The sequence below is a fragment of the Leucoraja erinacea genome, chromosome 17 (genome assembly GCF_028641065.1).
Source record: "Leucoraja erinacea ecotype New England chromosome 17, Leri_hhj_1, whole genome shotgun sequence".
NCBI classification, from domain to species: Eukaryota; Metazoa; Chordata; class Chondrichthyes; order Rajiformes; family Rajidae; genus Leucoraja; species Leucoraja erinaceus.
Genome location: NC_073393.1, coordinates 36,936,733 through 36,956,521, shown reverse-complemented (window position 1 = coordinate 36,956,521; position 19,789 = coordinate 36,936,733). Strand labels below are relative to the sequence as shown.

General features: G+C 39.0%; 1 protein-coding gene across 3 annotated transcripts in view; it reads left to right on the top strand.

Moving 5' to 3' along the window:
- Window positions 1–8,737, top strand: part of dhx38 (DEAH (Asp-Glu-Ala-His) box polypeptide 38) — a 90,532-nt gene extending 81,795 nt beyond the window's left edge. For all 3 annotated transcript variants that reach the window (XM_055648959.1, XM_055648961.1, XM_055648960.1), the window contains exon 27: window positions 5,956–8,737. In XM_055648959.1, coding sequence (XP_055504934.1) covers window positions 5,956–6,040 — 85 coding nt within the window. In that variant the 3' untranslated portion in view covers window positions 6,041–8,737. The remainder of the gene's footprint in view (window positions 1–5,955) is intronic.
- Window positions 8,738–19,789: the final 11,052 nt, after the last annotated feature.

Genomic DNA, 19,789 nt, shown 5'->3' with positions numbered 1-19,789 from the left:
CAGATGAATGATAAAGGAAATAATGTGAATTGCTTTTAGAGCAAGATATAGCCAGTAAAGTCCAATCAAATATCGTCCAAATATCTACCTGATGAGGTAGATATTAGTTGAGGACTACTCTCTAGTTGTGATAGGATGGTTCAGTTACCAGATAACAGCTGGGAAGAAACTGTCCCTGAATCTGGAGGTGTTCAAGAAGGAACTGCAGATGCTGGAAAATCGAAGGTACACAAAAATGCTGGAGAAACTCAGCGGGTACAGCAGCATCAATGGAACGAAGGAAATAGGTAACGTTTCGGGCCGAAACCCATCTGGAGGTGTGTCTTTTGCCTTTTTTGCCTTTTGCCCAATGGGAAAGGGGAGAAGAGGGAGTAGCCAAGGTGTTACTAATCTTTGATTATGCTGCTGGCCTTGCCCAGACAGCATGAGATATAAATGGAGTTATAAATGGAAAGGAGGTCGATTTGTGTGATGGTCTGGGCTGCGTCTACAATTCTCTGCAATTTCTTGCGGTCTTGGATGGAGCTGTTCCCAAACCGTGCTGTGATGCACCCCTGATAAAATGCTCTCTGCGGCACTTCTGTAGATGTTGATGAGTGATCTTGGAGACATGCTGAACTTCCTAATTGGTGTTAGTATTTACTGAATTATTGCTGAATAATATGCTGAACTGCATCTCTTGACAAATAACAGTTTAATTCCTAAATGTAATTTGAAGGTACAATTGTGGAGTTTATTTTTAATTAATTTCCACAATATATTCTCATTCCCTTTATTTAATCACAGAAAAGGTGAAATGCTTCCTTATTTGTATGCAACAGCCAATTCTCGTCACTACACCCTGGATTTACGTACTGGCCCAAAGTTTGCCAAACACCAGCTGAAGCTGTCTCTTTCCAGGAAACATTGAAACATAGAAACATAGAAAATAGGTGCAGGAGTAGGCCATTCGGCCCTTCGAGCCTGCACCACCATTCAATATGATCATGGCTGATCATTCAACTCAGTATCCTAGCCTTCTCTCCATACCCCCTGATCCCTTTAGCCACAAGGACCACATCTAACTCCCTCTTAAATATAGCCAATGTACTGGCCTCAACTACCTTCTGTGGCAGAGAATTCCACAGATTCACCACTCTCTGTGTAAAAAATGATTTTCTCATCTTGGCCCTAAAAGACTTCCCCCTTATTCTTAAACTGTGACCCCTTGTTCTGGACTTCCCCAACATCGGGAATAATCTTCCTGCATCTAGCCTGTCCAACCCCTTAAGAATTTTGTAAGTTTCTATAAGATCCCCCCTCAATCTTCTAAATTCTAGCGAGTACAAGCCGAGGTTATCCAGTCTTTCTTCATATGATAGTCCTGACATCCCAGGAATCAGCCTGGTGAACCTTCTCTGTACTCCCTCTATGGCAAGAACTCTTAGAGAGTTGGCAAAGATAGAGGTGGAACTTTACTGGCTAATAAAGCTGTAAGGGTTCTTAAATGTTTCTGAATCTGAATTATTATTGACGGAATATTTCTGACTTCCAGTATGTTATGATTGAAAGAAAATTGACTAATGACACAAATCATTTAAAAGATTTAACAAAAATTTAAAAACCTCTTTCCTCCTCTGCAACCCTGCCTTCACTGTTGAAATTATTGCATCCATGGATCCTTTTCCAAATCTAACGTGGGCAAGCTCCAATAACTGATTTCCCCAGCTTAAATACTGGAAATATTGAGGGACCGTATCATCCCGTATCTTTGAGGCTTCTGCCATGCAAAAGTTATGAATGGCAAAGGGTGGCGGATCTGTAGGGTGCTCCTGGAAATTGGCATAAAAATCCAGAACATTTAATCTTTTTATTTTTATATTGTTGAACAAATGCAAGTAGGTGATTTGACTTCAGAAATGCTAATATCCACAACAAGAGTTCAGTTTCAAAATGTCTTGCACTTATCACTGACTTCCCTCAAATAATTTCAGGTCCTTTAGTACAGTTCTAAAAACAATGGCAGACCTGAGAGTATGCAAGCCAAGTGGCTGCTTCATGTATGTTGGGTGGTGGGAATACTGCTTGTGAGCTAGTTCTCTTGTTCAATATGGGCTATTAAGGAAGAATGTATTGCTCGTGATAAGGAATGGAAATGCTGGGTATTTCTTTTTGCAACTTCAGCATTGTCTTTCTTTAGCATAGGGCAGTTGACATCAATTGTATTATTTTTATTACCGTTCTTCCTCATCATAGCTTAATTCCTCATCATAGCTTAATTCCTCATCTGTTGTGTCTGGGATCGTTGTTTAGTTTAGTTTAGAGATACAGCACTGAAACAGGCCCACCGGGTCAGTGCCGACCAGCAATCCCCGCACATTAACACTACCCTACACCGACAAGGGACAGTTTTTTTTTACATTTACCAAGCCAATTACCCTACAAACCTGTACGTCTTTGGAATGTGGGAGGACACCGAAGATCTCGGAGAAAACCCACGCAGGTCAAGGGGAGAACGTACAAACTCCGTACAGACAGCACCCGTAATCGGGATCGAACCCGGGTCTCCGGCGCTGCATTCGATGTAAGGCAGCAACTCTATCACTGCGCCACTGTGGTTATTCTTACCAATTATGATGCTGCAGTCAATTGACCCAGTGAGCCATCAGAAAGCAAGCTATCTTTATAATTGGCAATATTCCATTTTAACACAACATTTTAATTTTTGTTAGTTTTGTTTTTGTTCCACCTCGTACCATAATTTGATATCTTAAATTCAACTGGGGAGGTCGGAAAAATACAGATGAACTGATGACATCAGCCAAAAAACACATCCAATGATGGTGTGTTCCATTCAATTTTGATTTTGTTACTGGCAGTGAAATATGCCATATAACTTGTTGAACAATCTATTTTCATGCCGAGACAGCAATTTACATCTATTATTTAAGTAAATGTGCTATCTGCAAGGGTCATAGAACTTTAGCAAAAATTAGATGCATTAGTCAAGATAAAATTGTATTTTGTTGTTATGGACTAGGTTCAATATTTGGTACAGTGCGGATCAAGCTTGGTTATGAAATGGTTGCTTTTATTTTTGTGTTGTATTAAGTATTGAAATTGTAACCAATAAAGTGATTGAACATTGTGGTTTCTAAATAAAGCTATACCCAAACTCTTTTCTGTGTAACCAAGTGATTGAACATTGTGGTTTCAATCCCACTGCATTAAAATTCCTGAATACTTCTCTCGGTAGGTATGTAGTGAAAAATCGTGAGCGTCTAAAGGGTTGAATAAAATTCATAATAGCCTTCATTGTAAGAATATGACGGTCTGTGAATATAATTCTCTTCAGCCTTTGTTCACCTCTGACCGATACAATGTAGTATGTGTTTTTTTTCTCTCTAGCTAGGCTTATCTAACAGATAAGCTTTTCTTTAGAACTGTTGATTGAAGATTAAACGTTGTCCATAGAGTTGGGGATAATACTACTGCTCTAGTTTGAAATGCTTTTACAGGATCCTTTATCTACATCTGAGAGTGCAGATGGAACTCTTGCTTAATATCTCATTCAAAAAATGACGCCTCTGATGATTCGGCATTTCTTCAATACTAGATATATTTGTGTTCATCTCCTAGTGCAGCTTGAAACTAGAACCCCACATCATGAGGGGTAAGAGCTATAATCTTAAACATGGTTCAAGTTCCAATTGGATGAGTTCACAAACAATATGATAGCGTATCACTTAATTGGCAATATAACTACAAATAACATACCCCGTTGCTTCTATGGGTAATTTACTTTGGCAGAATAAAGATTGCATTTCTTTGCATATGATGCATTCCTCCGCAGGTATGGGGATATTCATTTGTTATGTTGGAGGACTTCTAATGTCATTTGGGCTGCCATGTAATATATTTTTGATTTGCTTATGCTTATTGAATGTGTTAATGTCTAAACAAGAACAATAACTGGTTGTGGGTGTGAAGTTTATTTCAACACCAGCTGAATATTCTTGTCTTTGGTATATAAAGTAAAATAATATCAAGTGTGCATGCCCAGCAATGAAATCTGGGCATGAAGATATCACAAACTAATTAATTTCAAAATGTCCTTACTGTGTGTATGATACAATGATACAATTTATTTGTTGTCATTTGAACCTCATTGAGGTTCAAACAAAATTTGGTTTCTGCAGTCATACCAACAAGTAGAAGAACCAAGACAACACAATTTACACAAACATCCATCACAGCGAATCTCCTCCTCGCTGTGATGGAAGGCCAAGTCTTAACTCTCCCCTGCATTCCCCATTGGTTCTTCTGTGAAACTGCAAAGCTTTTTAGCTCTATTTTTAAATGATAGGATTGCATTCCCACAGAAAAATGAGAAGGATAGAAAAATTGTGTATTTATTCATCCTGAATGGCGCTGTTGTACTTTATACCATGGCATGTTAAGGTGCAAGCTGTTAAGGGACAAGTTCAGGCTTGACGTCAGGCTCTGGATTGATTTAGAGTGCAGTTGTTGTTCGTTGAGAGTGTTGCAGGTAAAAATATTGGAGTACTTAAAGTGGTTAGATGTTTTGAGGAAGATCATGGCATGAAAAAAGGGCTCGATCAATTAAATGCTTTTTGCCATTATCTGGTGAGCATAGGAAATGTAAAGGATAACCTTGGAGAGTTGCACTGGATTTCTCATCTGAGATTGTCAACTATGATATAAATCACGTAAAGAAGCATAAGAAATGAAATTTAAAATCTTAGATTGGACAATATGACAGTTGAAGCAAAATAACTGCTAATACTAGAAATCTAAGCTGAAAGCACTAAGTACTCAGCAGGTCAAGCAGCATCCGTGAAGAAATAAACCCAGTTAATGGTTCAGGTCATCTCCCTTTCTTCTGATCTGAATTCTCGGTTCAGGTGATAGATCATAAATTCCCTACTGTTCTGAGCAGCTGAATATTTAAAATATTTCCTATGTTTTATTGTTTTACTACCAAGATCCATGGAAATAATTAATATCTCCTTTTGATTTACATTACATCCCACAAATTGTATGTGCTGAGGGTTAAAAGCATCTTTAATACAGAAGTGGAGGAAAAAAGAGGGGATTGGTTGTACACAACATTAATGTGTACCTTGATGCTAGTGCAAAACAAACATTTGGATTGTGATGCAGTCTACTTTTTCAATTATTTGTACAATGCCTATAAATACATTTTTACTAACGTGCAATATATAAAAATCTTGTCGGCATGCATATCCCATGTTAGCTATTTCATAATAAATTCCTATGTCCACATTGTTAATGGAAACTGGCTGTGTAAACTGCTTTGTTGTAATTACAATCTTCCAATGATACAGCTGGAACACCTCAATTTAGCATTTTGAGTCTGCAACCTGCACTCCACAGAAACTCCTTTTGAGATCATGCTTGTATTAGGAGTTTGCATTAGCTGTAACAGAGAGAAGATATCCATTGTCCATTAGCTGTAATAAAATCCTAAACCTTTTTATGTGGAAACAAGTTTATGATTATACAATAGTGCATTAAGAAAATCTTAGTAGTTTTTCTTTTTATCCTTTCATCAGTAAAACAATTTGGCGGTTGAGATTGTCTGGCTGAACAATTTTTTTGATTGATTGAACGATACAGCTAGCCTTTTACTTATTGCCTGCTTCTCATATTTGAATTGAGAAGGAAAATAAAAAAAACAGCTGCAGACTCTTGATAGACAAGATAATTTAATATAGATGAAAAGAACAGCCTGATGTGTGTTTTGCACAGGAACTGCAAGCTGGAAAAAGAAAATTGCTTAGTGCCGCTATTCATGTAAATAGCTTATTATTATAAACCTTTGAACCCAGCAATTAAAGGTGATTTGCCTTGTCTAATTTATACTTTTTACCTACCTTTCTGTTTAATTTGAAATGAAGAAATATTCCTTATGATTTTGTCATTGTTTTATAGGTCGGTCAAGATCTATACACCTGGGCGGAGGGAACCAGGAACACCAGTGACACCACGCCATACGCCAGCACGCTTTGGACTGTGACTGTTTTTTAACTTTTGTAGAAAAGCTGTTCAAATATTCATGTCCTTAAATTTATATTTGTATATTATAAGTGAGAGATAAAACTAATCTACATTTTTCTATTTCTTTAGCAAAACAGGTTGTGGTGTGGTGTGTGGGTTTTTCAATTTGTCACAGTAAAATGCTGGTGATGAATACATTCATCATCACCATGGAATGCATTCAAGTAGGTGTGGCAGCAGCCTTTTTGCAGTCATCATGAGGTTTGACATTGATCAGTTGAACTGTGCCCAGAGCAAAGGGTCAACTAACTTCTTTGCAATGTATACAAGTAACATGTGCATTCCAATGAATATTTTAATTATTATTTTTTATGCTAGAATTGTTTCATTGTTCAAATGTCACACTTTTTCACTTTGCGAAGACTTGCATTTTTTTTCAATGAATCTTTGAGCCTTTATTTCCATTTTATCGTGGATATCTGAAATGGCACCACCATGAGGTATTGTAATAATCAAAACCATTAGCTTTCTTTAGTGGAGTAAGTGAACAGGAGATTTCTAGCTGGATTATAGTTTAATGTATCTATCTACATGAGATCTTCTTCTTAACCAACAACAAAGCTGTCTTCAATGGAGAGGAAATGAGCTCCCTTTGACACTATAAGAATCAACTAAAATAATTAATCACAAGGGAAAATACTAGTCCAAACTTGCATCTGAGTGTAGAGAAGAGCTGGTATTTTGCACATTTATGTAGTTGAAACATATTGCATAGGTAGCAAGATCTGTTAGATATGCCATATTCTATTGTTTATTAAACAAGCTTTGTTTGATTAGCAAAAATTAACTTGCATTCCAATTTATCTCCTTGTATGCTCTTAAGTTGGTCAAATCCAATAGTGTCATTGTTTTGTGAAAGTTTATTTGAATGTAGTTCTGTGAGAAGGATGTTCGTACTTGATTTATTAACAAAATGAAGTTGGCTTTCAACTTGTAACTTGGAGAATTTAAAAAAAACACAAAAAAGACTGAAAACACTCGGCAGGGCAGGTAGCATCCCTGTGGATAGACACTTAGGTTACATATCAGATCATAGAAATTTGATTCAAAAAGGGATTCCCAAAGAGATAAAAATGTGTTTTGGAAAAAGTAGGGAGGAAAAGACGAAATGGAAAATCGTTGAATTTAAAGCTGGACAAATGAAGTAACAATAGGAGTAACAGGACAAAGAAGCAAAAGCAGAAAGTGTTTCTTTCATTAGCTGTTGCCTGTCTGTTGAGTGTTTTTCACATTTTTGGTTTTATTTCAAATTTCCTGCACCCGCTATATTTTGCAGATGGAAACGAGAATTTATATATCTAATTATGAAGTCCCAAATGATCAATTTTTCTGGTGAATTCTTCTGACCGGTATCTAAAATCTAACACGCAGCTAAATACTTGGAAACTGTTGTTAGTTGTAACTTTTAAAACTTGAAGCTCCATGCAGTAGAATAAGGATGCACAAAGACTCCAGACTTATTCTTCTAATTATTCTTCTCAAAACATTTTATTAACAAGGTTATTTCTTTGAACCCTTCTTCACAAATATGAGATCTAAATCCCAACGTTAATCTGAGAGAAAATGTAATTTCATTCATCTTTTTCCAACTAATTTTTATTCTTTTGCCGAGGTCCCTTTATCCTTTAACAATTTGTCTTGCCCTACTCGAATTTTCAACATAGTTTTAGTTATGTAAACACCTTGTGATTTTGCTGTGTGTGGTCTTTTACAGTCAGAATCCCCTCAGTACATTTTTGTACTGGATTGGAGTCCTATCGGGTATAGCAGAGGTTCTGAGAAATTATTTTTGACCATAATTGTCCACAGAATCTATTGATATTCCATCTCAGTAAACTTCCACATATGCATAGATGTTACTGGCTTCATCTTTCATGAATTTTACAGACATCAAGAATTAATGAAGGCCACTACTTATTTTGTCAAGTGGTGCGTTGGTTGATGTAGCTAACTTGTAGCTCCAGAGATCCAGGTTTGATCATGATCTTCTTGGGTGCTGTCTGTAAGGATTTTGCACTTTTTTTCCCCTTGTGACTGCACAGGGTTCCCCTAGATCCTTTGGTTTCCTTCCACATTTAAAGATATGCTGCTTGGTGGGTTAATTAACGCTAGTGTACATTGGTAGCAGGAGAATTAGAGATGGGGTTTGGGGACAGGAGTTTCATGCAAGAGGAAAATTGGGATCAGTGTAGATGGGTTGGTATGGATGTTGTTGATCTAAAAGGCCTGTTTCTATGCTATATGGTTCTATTAACCAGTTGACCTATTTTTAATAAACCAAGAAAGAATCTAGATGAGGTGAAACGCTGTGTGCAGTAGGGGAAACCAAAATTGATGATTATTGTACAGGTTGGCCAACAGCAATAACAATTAACTGGTAAAATGGGCATAAATACAAGTCATGGAAAGCATTAACTGCAGCAAAGAAACTAAATGGGGAGCATCAATAGGCTGCCAGATTTTTGTACAAAAATGCTGATTTTTGCATTTGCTTGTCAGAAATGTTGTGCATTTGTGTGAAACAATTCTTCAATAAATGTAAAAATATTTTATTGTAAAATAAGTCCCAGATCTTGTATTCAAAAGCAGATTGTGAAAATGTGTGAGAATATTGATCCAATAAACGTGGAATTGTTTAATTGGAAACAAAAGTAAATGTATTGGACCTGGTATTAAATCAGAATTGTATCAACAAGTGACTTTTAACAAAACGGTTCACTGGTGACGTAGAACTGGGCATTGTTCTGAAAAGTGGAACATTCATGAACCAACAGTCATAACAAATAAGTATTTAAGAATCTCTTTTGACTTTATTAATGGACCATTATTAATGAACTCTATTGCACCCATGTTTTCACTTCTCCATCCAATATTTTTGACTCTTCATCTGCAGTTCTGTCGTGTCCATAGTTTTTCCTTCAGATTCTCATTGCTATGTTTATCCTTTGCTGCACAGTTATGTTGTCAATCTAGGAGGACGAGGACTTGCTCCCGAGGTTTAGGCCAGTGTCTTGGGATTTATCAATATGAAAAAAGGATTGAGTACTTTACTGATGTCATAGAATGATACAGTGTGGAAACAGACCCTTTGACCCAACTTGCTCACACCGGCCAACATGTCCCAGCTATACGAGTCCCACCTGCCCGCGTTTGGTCCATATCCCTCCAAACCTGTCCTATCCATGTGCCTGTCTAACTGTTTCTTAAACATTGGGATAGTCCCAGCCTCAACTACCTCCTCTGGCAGCTTGTTCCATGCACCTACCATCCTTTGTGTGAAAAAGTTACTCCTCAGATTCCTATTAAATCTTTCCCCCTTCACCTTAAACCTGTGTTCTCTGGTCTTCGATTCACCTACGGCAGAGACTGTGCATCTACCCGATCTACTCCTCTCATTAATTTATACATCATGCTGCATCTGAAAAAAGAAGGTTATAGAGGATTGGAGCATTTATTTGATGATATTGCAGGAAGTTAGTGCTTGTGTGCGGATTATTTGGATGGATTTGTCATAACTACCGGTAAGTTTTGTGGATTTGGAATAATTGCCACACCCTATTTATTTTATTGATTTGCTTCTTGGCTTTTGAATACTGGATGGCATCAAAATGAAATAAAGCTTGGAGATGTTTTGCCTTCAGAAGCTAAGCCAAGATAGCAGGAGAAACAGAAAGGTAGCAAGATTTTTTACAGGTTCTGCAGTAGTGGAGCTTGGCACGAGTAGGATGCACTGTGAAGGGTTGAATTATTTGAAACAAAGGAGGTGGAGGTGTGGTTCACTGTTCATAAAATATGACTAGAGTTGAATGGATAGGACCTTGCCATCCAACACTAGATCTTAAAGGCATTTATTTTGCTGAGTTTTACTCCAAGTGTTAGACAGTTTGTGTCTCCCTTGGGAATGTAAATCTTGAATTTGCGAAGATTTCCAAATCTTACGTAACAATTGAACTCGTTGATGATCAGGTGCTTCCTAGCAATGACACTGGAATTTATGCCAGCTTGTACTTGGAGAAGCATTTACATGCCCACTCAATTAACAACAGCTTTTGGAGCTGCATGGAAGAAAGTAAGAATAAGGTAAGTTACATTTTAAAATTGTGTTTGTGATAATGCTTTTCATTGTAAAATTTATAGATTATTTTTTTAAATTCATATGTTCACATTTACCAAGTTAAATATTTCATTTTACATAGTTTTAGAATGTTTCTGGAGCTGGCTTTACAGCTTTGCCTTCATCAGTTTGTCAGAGGTTCTTACTGAGTTTTTTTTGCAATTACACAGTGCAAGGCCTCGGTGCCAGAGGGGTTTGACTTCAGCAATAAGCTTACCCAACCAACACAAGTAAAGTGAGTGTGAGGTACTGATGCATGTAAGACATAGGCCCAAGAGGTAACCTCAGTCACCACACCCTGAGCTTTATCATGTTTCCACATTATTATTAATTGGAAATGAGATTTGGAGTCAATACTACACAACGTACCGAGGAGTTCTGAAATCTGGAAAATTCCTTAAGAACACTTTCAGTTGGGGCTTGTTTGAGATGTTGTCCAAGATGTAATCTCCAAATATGCCACCACCAAAGTTTCTGCTGAACAAAGATATATATTTTTTCAGAAATTGACTGATGATGCTCAAATTAACAAAAAAAAGAATAATTAAAACATTACAAATATTGCAAAACTCGATTACACATACTCGTGGGTGATACATTTTGGTGCGCTTCATTGTCCCGGTGAGTGCAAATCATATGGTCAATTTATAGTCTCAATGAGTCAAAGATTGGGTATAGATCATTGGAAATCAAGCCTTGAAAAGAGAGCTGGAGTATTTAAGTGACTTCTCACATACCTCTGACCATCTGGCAGAGTTTACTATATTAAGTGCCGGAGACAGTCACTGGGCCGTTGTAATCCATTGACCAGTCAAAAGTTGGCACACAACACATAAATATAAGGTTTTCCAGTTACAAGACACTCAATAGACAATAGGTGCAGGAGTAGGCCATTCGGCCCTTAGAGCCAGCACTGCCATTCAATGTGATCATGGCTAATCATCTATAATCAGTACCCCATTCATGCCTGTATCCCATATCCCCCGACTCCGCTATCTTCAAGAGCCCGATCTAGCTCTCTTTTGAAAGAATCCAGAGAACCGGCCTCCACCGCCCTCTGAGGCAGATCATTCCACACTCGCAACTCTCTGTGTGAAAAAGTATATCCTCATCTCCGTTCTAAATGGCTTACCCCTTATTCTTAAACTGTAGCCCATGGTCCTGAACTCCCCCAACATCGGGAACATGTTTCCTGCCTCTAGCGTGTCCAAACCCTTAATAGTCTTTTATGTTTCAATAAGATAACCTCTCATCCTTCTAAATTCCAGAATATACAAGCCCTGCCGCTCCATTCTCTCAGCATATGACTGTCCCGCCATCCCAGGAATTAACCTTGTGATCCTACGTTGCACTCCCTCAATTGCAAGAATGTCCCTCAAATTTGGAGACCAAAACTGCACACAATACTCCAGATGTGGTTTCACTAGAGCCCTGTACAACTGCAGAAGGACCTCTTTGCTCCTATACTCAACTCCTCTTGTTATGAAGGAAATGACAATTAAATTGAATCTTGAATCTTATGAAGGCCATTTGCTTTCTTCATTGCCTGCTGTACCTGCATGCTTACTTTCATTGACTGATGAACAAGGACCCCCAGATCCCGTTGTACTTCACCTTTTTCCACATGACACCATTTAGATAATAATCTGCCTTCCTGTTTTTACTACCAAAGTGGATAACCTCACATTTATCCACATTAAACTGCATCTGCCATGCATCTGCCCACTCACCCAACCTGCCCAAGTCATCCTGCATTCTCATAGCATCCTCACAGTTCACACTGTCACCCAGCTTTGTGACTTCTGCAAATTTGCTAATGTTACTGTAATCCCTTCATCTAAATCATTAATATATATATTAAAAATAACTGCGTTCCCAGCACCGAGCCTTGCGGTACCCCACTAGTCACCGCCTGCTGTTCTGAAAGGGACCCGTTAATCCCTACTCTTTGTTTCCTGTCTGCCAACCAATTTTCTAACCATGTCAGTACTCTACCCCCAATACTATGTGCCCTAATTTTGCTCACTAATCTATGTGGGACCTAAAATGCTTTCTGAAAGTCCAGGTACACTACATCCACTGGCTCTCCCTTGTCCATTTTCTTAGTTACATACTTGTTTTACACTCTGCATGTCCTCCAATGACTTTCAGAATGTGATTATGATTATGTTACTCTCTTTATTTGCCATTATTTATAACTTTATTTTGCTCTGATTATTAAATGAGCCTTCATTTCTAAGTGCATCATTATCAGGACGTAAAATGCAAATATGTTGCCATTCGTGGATTTCTCGGCAGTTTAAAAATAGGAATGAAATCCTCCTTTGAGCAAGTTATTAATCACAGTCACTGGTTTTATTTCTATAATTCTCTGCTTCATTTCGTTAATTGAGATACTAACTGAAGGTTACTTTTTAATAATTTTTGGAGAAATTTACGCCCGGACTCCATCTTAATTTATGTCTTCAGTCATTACCATGTTGCCTATCCCACCCCGTCCCCTGATTTCTCAATTAATTAACATATTTATAACTCTACATATTTATTTACATAATACATAATGAATTTAATTCTCTGATCTAGGTCATGGTTCAATTGTTTTTTCTCATGATTATTTATTAATTGACATTCTTTGTCTGCATGGCCTGCTCTAGTTTTCATCTCTGTTTGTCTTCATCTGTGCTCAATAATGAATTGAGAATCCAATGAAATAACCGCCTTACAAAAAATTGACAGTCTTCACACGCTCCAACAGCTTTTATATTGCATGAAAGTTCTTTTTTATTTTGCAACTTCATCATCAATGTGAACACCATCAGGAAAGGGCAAATGGATTGGCATTCTTTGGGATAGGAGGGAGGGGGGTGGGAGGGTGAAACATGAGCGGTGACCTTGTAAAGGTTTTTGAAGTAATGATAGAATCATCATCTGTTTGCATTCACGATGATGAGCAAATGTGAGGGCCTCGAATATATAATCCAAAACTGATCAAGAAGTCAAACAGGGAGTTCAGACTAAATTAATTTATGCAGTGAATAATGCATAGTGAATTTACTCCCATGGGAAGTAATTGGGACAAATAGTAGAAATACATTTAAAGGGATGCTAAAACACATGGGAAAAGAAAACTGTGCTGGGAGTTGAGTGATTAATGGAAGTTGAGTGAGGTAAGATGGGATGGATCTCGTTGAGAAAAAACTCCACCTTGGACTAGTTAGACAGAATGTTTTATTACAGTAATGATTGTTCTGTGTAATATTACGCTAAAATCTTATGAATATTTCTCCAATTGTGATGTTTAATCCATAATTTTCCCCAAGAAAGTGTACACTCTGCTTTTGTTGTTTATGCGATCTTTCTTTATAATTATGCACCTTACTCTTTTGTGATATTCAAATCTTATCATATTGGTTTTGTACAATAGGCTTTGCTGTTGGGGGCTGCAATATATATTTTTATAATCATAACACCCTGTAGGTATGGCATTTTGTAATTTTTGCTGTATGTTATTTTAACCCTACTTTTTTTTTAGTTGATGTAATACTCTTTTGATTTATATTACAGCTCAGCTGATGTACAATCTGATTCCCTTAATATCATATTGGGTGATTACAGATAGTGCTCTTGTCCTCTTCCTATTTGGAACCGTCTTGATAGTCCATTTCTACATTTGTCTGAGTTTGCTTGCTCACCTCAAATGATATTTACCTGCAAGTCCAAGATAATCCACTTTAAATTGTGGGCGAATTTAAATCACCACAGCTACAGTTCATTCCTTGTGTCGTACTGAAATAAAAGCATGTCTGAACTTGGGAGTTTTTATCTTGCAGTTGAAAGAAAGCTGGGTTTATCTAAGGATAAATCTCTTCTCTAAGCCATCAAAGTTCAGATATTTCAAATATTGAACCTGGATTTATACTCTTTTTATATTTGTGCAGATGACTTCGCCAGTGGTGAAGGTTATTCGGAGCTGTCAGTGGTCTGTGATGGTTTGAGCTTATTAAATAAGGCTGGATTTTTGCTGTGAAAACAAGCCATATTTTCCCTCATGAGAATAGAATTAGGCAATTACATCCTTCAATTTGTTTTGCCATTCCATTAGATTATGACTGAGCCTACATGAATTGTATCCCCATCTTCCTGCCCAGCTTGTGTCGCACGTATCTTATCAAATTTCCTAATTAAAATTTTAGTTGGCTTCAAGAACCCTTTTGGGGAGAGAATTCCAAATCATATTGTGAAATATTATCACCTCTGAATGGCCTAACTCGTGGACCTTTCTGCACTCGCATATCAAAATAATTAGTTTATCTCTTTCTAACCTGTAAACCTATCATTGAAGCTCATTTGTATTTTTCTTTGTTGCCCTTGGAATTATGGGGCCCACTGACCCGAAATGTTGCAGTCCTTTCGACTGTTGGAAGCATGGAAGTATGCCTTTTGGCCTATAATGTTGTTGGGGAGTGAGTTTCAGGAATTAGATAGGAGGTGGGGTAGGAATACGAGCATTTCTCCAGGTCAGGATTGTGTGTTACTTGAAGCAGAATCCATTACATTTAATCCCTGTTCCTCGATGGCTCTACACATGTTTGACAGCTGCAATGAAAGTAGCCAAAATGAATCAGCGGAAGCCTATTTCCATGCTCTCTGCCTGATTCGACAATATGCTGGACCACTTGAATGAATTAATAAGTTTATTGGCTAAGTATGTACACATGCAAGGAATTTCTCTTGGTGCTCCGCTCGCAAGTAACAACATGACATACAGTAAACCATTAAGAATAAAGCATTATAGTTTAAACATGTGAATCAAAAGAAATACCAGAGCAAAAGGAGGCTGCAGACTTTCGGTTATTCAGTAGAGCTACTGCTCGTGGGGAAAAAAACTGTTTTTATGTCTGGCTGTGACATAGGTAAAGCTATTGCTCATCAACTACAGTTTGGCATCCACCATTATCCCTGTCAAACTCTGAGAACTGGGTCCCTGCTCCGTTCTAAATCCTCAACTTCCGCATCAACACATCCCGATCAGTACCGATCAGCAACAGCACCTAATCCTAAATGACTAACAGCACAGAGGCACCTCAGGGCTTTGTGATTAGTCCCCTCTCTAGATACTTACAACTGTGTCGCCAGAAAGCACTCCAAAGTCATCGTGGAAGAGTTTAGGCATAGCCTCAGAATAAAATGACACACATTTAGAAAGGAGATGACATGGAATTTCTTTAGTCCGAGGGTGATGAATCTGTGGACTTCATTGCCTTAGATGGCCAAGTCATTGGGTATTTTTAAGGTGGAGATTGACACATTATTGATTAGCGTGGGTTCCGAGGGAGAGATAGATCAGCCATGATTGAATGGCAGAGTACACTTGATGGGCCAAATGACCTACTTCTGCTCATATGACTTATAAACGTATTTAAATGTGTCTTCAGTACCATTGTTGGATGAATAACGGGTAATGACGAGTCAGAGTATGGCAGGGCATTGATCATCTGGTTGACTGGTGCCAGAATAATAATCTTGCACTTATCATTAGCAAGACAAGGAGCCAGGAAGAGGTGAGGGACCAAACACCTATCCTCAACGATAGATTTCTAACTATTTGTCCTGGGCCCAGCACATTGATGCAATCGCAGAGAGAGCTCACCAACACCTACTGTCCAAGCCAACAACCTTTCTCGTTATCCGCCAGTGAAAGGTGATAGTTTGACTTCAGATTGTGAAGAGGTACACATACCCCTTTATGCATTGTTGGTGCTAAAGTAGAGGTGATTGAAGGCGTAGGAGTAAATATCACCAGCAACTTGTCCTGGACCAACCCGATTGAAGCACTGGCCAAGAAAGCACATCAACAGCAATATCATATTGGGTGATTACAGATGGTGCTCTTGTCCTCTTCCTATTTGGAACCGCTGAAGCTTCGACCGCCCCGATCGTGGGAGCTTCGATCACCGGCTGTGGGAGCTTCAATTGCCCCGACCGCGGGGAAAAAAGGAGTAAAGAAGATAAGACTGTATTGCCTTCCATCACAGTGGGGAATGTGGAGGAGCCGCTGTGGTGGATGTTTATGTCAATTTTTTATTTAGTTCTGTTTCTTGTTGCTTTGTTGGTATGACTGTATGGCAAACCAAATTCCTCGTATGTTACAAAACCTACTTGGCTAATAAATTATGTTTATGATTATTATTATACATGGCCAACATAAGCTTTTCACTGTACTTAAATACTTGTGACTATAACCTAAACTGCATTTTCTCCAGAGATTTGACATGACACATTACTCATGACACTTCCACGATAATTCAGTGAAGAGCAGGTTGGCTGGTTCGGTACTTTGAAAGCTCAAGAAAGAGGCAGCCAAAAGTAATGTCCATTGCCAGGTCCCTCATGGTTACTGACCTCTGCATCATCAGAGATTTACTGAAAACGTTGTTCAAGAAGTTAGCTTATATTGTCAACTGCCCACGCCGCCCTGCTACCGTTCTCATTCTCGCTGCTACAGTTGGGGAAAAAAGTACAGGAGTCTGGGAATTATGACTTTTTTTTTCCAATGCTCCTTATTTGGGACATCTTTATAACTGAATTTGGTTAATGCACATCTACACTTAAAGATCACAGATGCATTCCCTCATTTGAGTTCCTTAGTTAGATTCTGTCTTAAATTAGATGGCATTATATAGACGGTTGTTTTCAGCTACCCTATAATCAAATATTGCAATACCCTTTTAGAATTCACAATTCACGATTACTGATGGCATAACTGTCACTGTATGTCATGTTACTTGTGGGCGGAGCATCAAGGCAAATTCCTTGTATGTGAATACTTGGCCAATAAACGCACTTCAACTAGAATTCTCTTGCCAAAGGACAAATTTCTAGCCATTCAATTTTTTTTCCCAATCTTTAATAAAGTTGTATTCTTGATTATTTTGCCAGTGCCAAAAGTTGCCAACTTTGTGATGTGAAAATCTTCATGGGGAAGTATTCAAGTTTCTCCATTTTCACAATCTCCTTCAGAAGGCTTGGATTCTGCTTTCAGTTTCAGCAGAACCTGCTGCATTGACACTTTTCTATTTTCTTTTGACGCAGAAGAAGGGTGTTTGGTCCATGATATCAACGCTGGCCATAAATCAAATTTCTCCACGTATTTCCATGTAATTTATACATTAACTGCCCTAATTCTCCTGCCACCTATACAACACTTGCTTCTTTAAAGAATATCCTTGTTCCATCAAATTCTTATACATTCTTATAAACTACTTTTTAGAGAGCTATGATTAGTAAAGAAGGTTGATTGTCAGATTCCGACTCGTTTATTGTCCTAGGCTCCAGGGTGCAATAAAATTCTTTGTGTAATGAAGCTCAAAGACTAAAACCGTGTTCATGATGATAATGGATAGAATAATAAACACAGTGACAAATACAATGATGGAAAGGGTGAAGTGCAATTTGCAGTGGTGCAAAAACACCATCAAGTGCAGTAATCAAAATAGCTGCCTAAGTTAAGAGTACGTGGCAGTACATTCAGGAAGGGAATGTAAAAGAGGTACACAAAAATGCTGGAGAAACTCAGCGGGCGCAGCAGCATCTATGGAGCGAAGGAAATAGGTAACATTTCGGGCCGAAACCCTTCAGAGGGTGATTGTCTAATGACGGTGAGGGAGAATATTTTCTTAAGTCTGGAAAAGAGAACGGTCAGGGTGGCAGGTATCCTTGCCGATAATTCCAGCTATATTGTTGCAAAGCACCATTGAGATGGATTGGAAGTGACGAGCCTGTGGTGGATTGGTGTTCACTGCTGTCTGCGGTTTCAGATGGTCTAGAGCAGAACAGAGCCACACCAAACTAAATTTCTATAATGCATCAACAGAATCAACAGGAGAATCCTTGTGGACATGCTGAATTAAAAAAGTCTAAGAAAGTAAATAAGGTGATGCACTTATTTTGAATTGAATTGAACACTTCGAATTTCATTGTACCTTAATTGATACATGTGACAAACTGACCTTAAAACCTTTATTGTCACATGTGACAAGTCACAGTGAAACTCTTTGCTTGCATACCCAAGGTATGTAAATAGTTGCCCGTAAAGGGCGCTTACAAAGTTACAAATCCCCCCCCCCCCCCCCCCCCCCCCCCCCCCCCCCAACGTCAGTTCCCTCTTTGTTTTCCCCCTCCCTCCCTCATGGCGGTCCCCCCACGCCGGATCCTCCTTTGTTCCTTCCCTCGGCAGCGAGTCCTCACTTTGACGCCATCATTGACCGCAGCGCTGACCTCTCCATTAATGCTACTGGGTCCTCTCCGTTCCGCCAGCCCAGACCCAGGCTGTTGGCTTCTCCGACCCCTGACGCACCGGCCTTGGCTTCTCAGCGGCACCTCCGGGAGCTTCCGCATCAGCGTGAAGGTACCAGGTTAGGTTTGCTTGTGGTGTGAATACAAGGGCATTTAAAGCTCAACCATCTCTAGGGCAGTTCCCTTGACGAGGATAGGGTTGTGTTCACCACCACCACCCCTCCTGCCCGATTCCTTAGGTTCACACCCAACACTTTCATCTTGCTGATGTTAAGGACTAGGTTTTTGTCCTGACACCTTGGCACATCGTTCCCGATCTCTTTCCCCGTCATCATGATAATTAATCTGGCTGACGACAGCGGTATTGTTGCTGAACTTAAAGATTGAGTTGATGCGATGCTCACCCACACTGTCATGGTTGTATCGGGAGCAGGGACTGAACGCACAACCTTCAGGAGCAACAAAGTTGCGCGTCGGGGTTAAATAAATTTATGACTAATTCTAACCAACTGAGGGTTGCCGGTTGTGAAATCCAGAAGGCAATTGCAAGTGGAACCCCGAAGGTTAAGGACCAGGAATTTAGATATGAGCTTATTTGGTATTGTGGTGTTGAAAGTCGAGCTGTCATCAATGAATAGCATCCTGACATAAGTTTTCTAAATGCCATAGTGATCCAGAAATTAATGCATTGCAAGGGAGATGACGTCCTCCATTGACCTATTTGTCCAGTGGCATATTGCAAAAGGTCTATTTTGTCCAGAAGCACTTTATATAAGGAATAGAATAGGAATAAGGAATAAGAGTAGAATTAGGCCATTCGGCCCATCAAGTCTACTCCGTCATTCAATCATGGACGATCTTTCTCTCCCTCATAACCCTTTTTTCCTGACTTCTCCCCATAACCTCTGACACCTGTACTATTATGGTTGATGTTAGAGCTAGTGTGGTAGTTATTGAGACTGGTCACATGCCTTTTCCAGGGGACTGGAATGTTGGATGTTTCCTTGAAGCAGATCAGTGTTTATGAGCTATTTTAATAAGATGATTTGAAGGATATCCTGACTTTCACTGTACCTCCTGTTGGATAACCATCATCCTGGGAACCATCATCTCCAAGGACCTTAAATTGGGGGCTACCATCAACCCCTCAGTCAAAAAAACACAATAGAGGATGTACTACCTGCGGCAGCTGAGAAAACACAATCTGCCACAGGCAATGATGGTCCAATTCTATACTGCCATCGTAGAGTCTGTCCTCACTTTCTCCATCATGGTCTGGTTTGGCTCAGCCACCAAGCA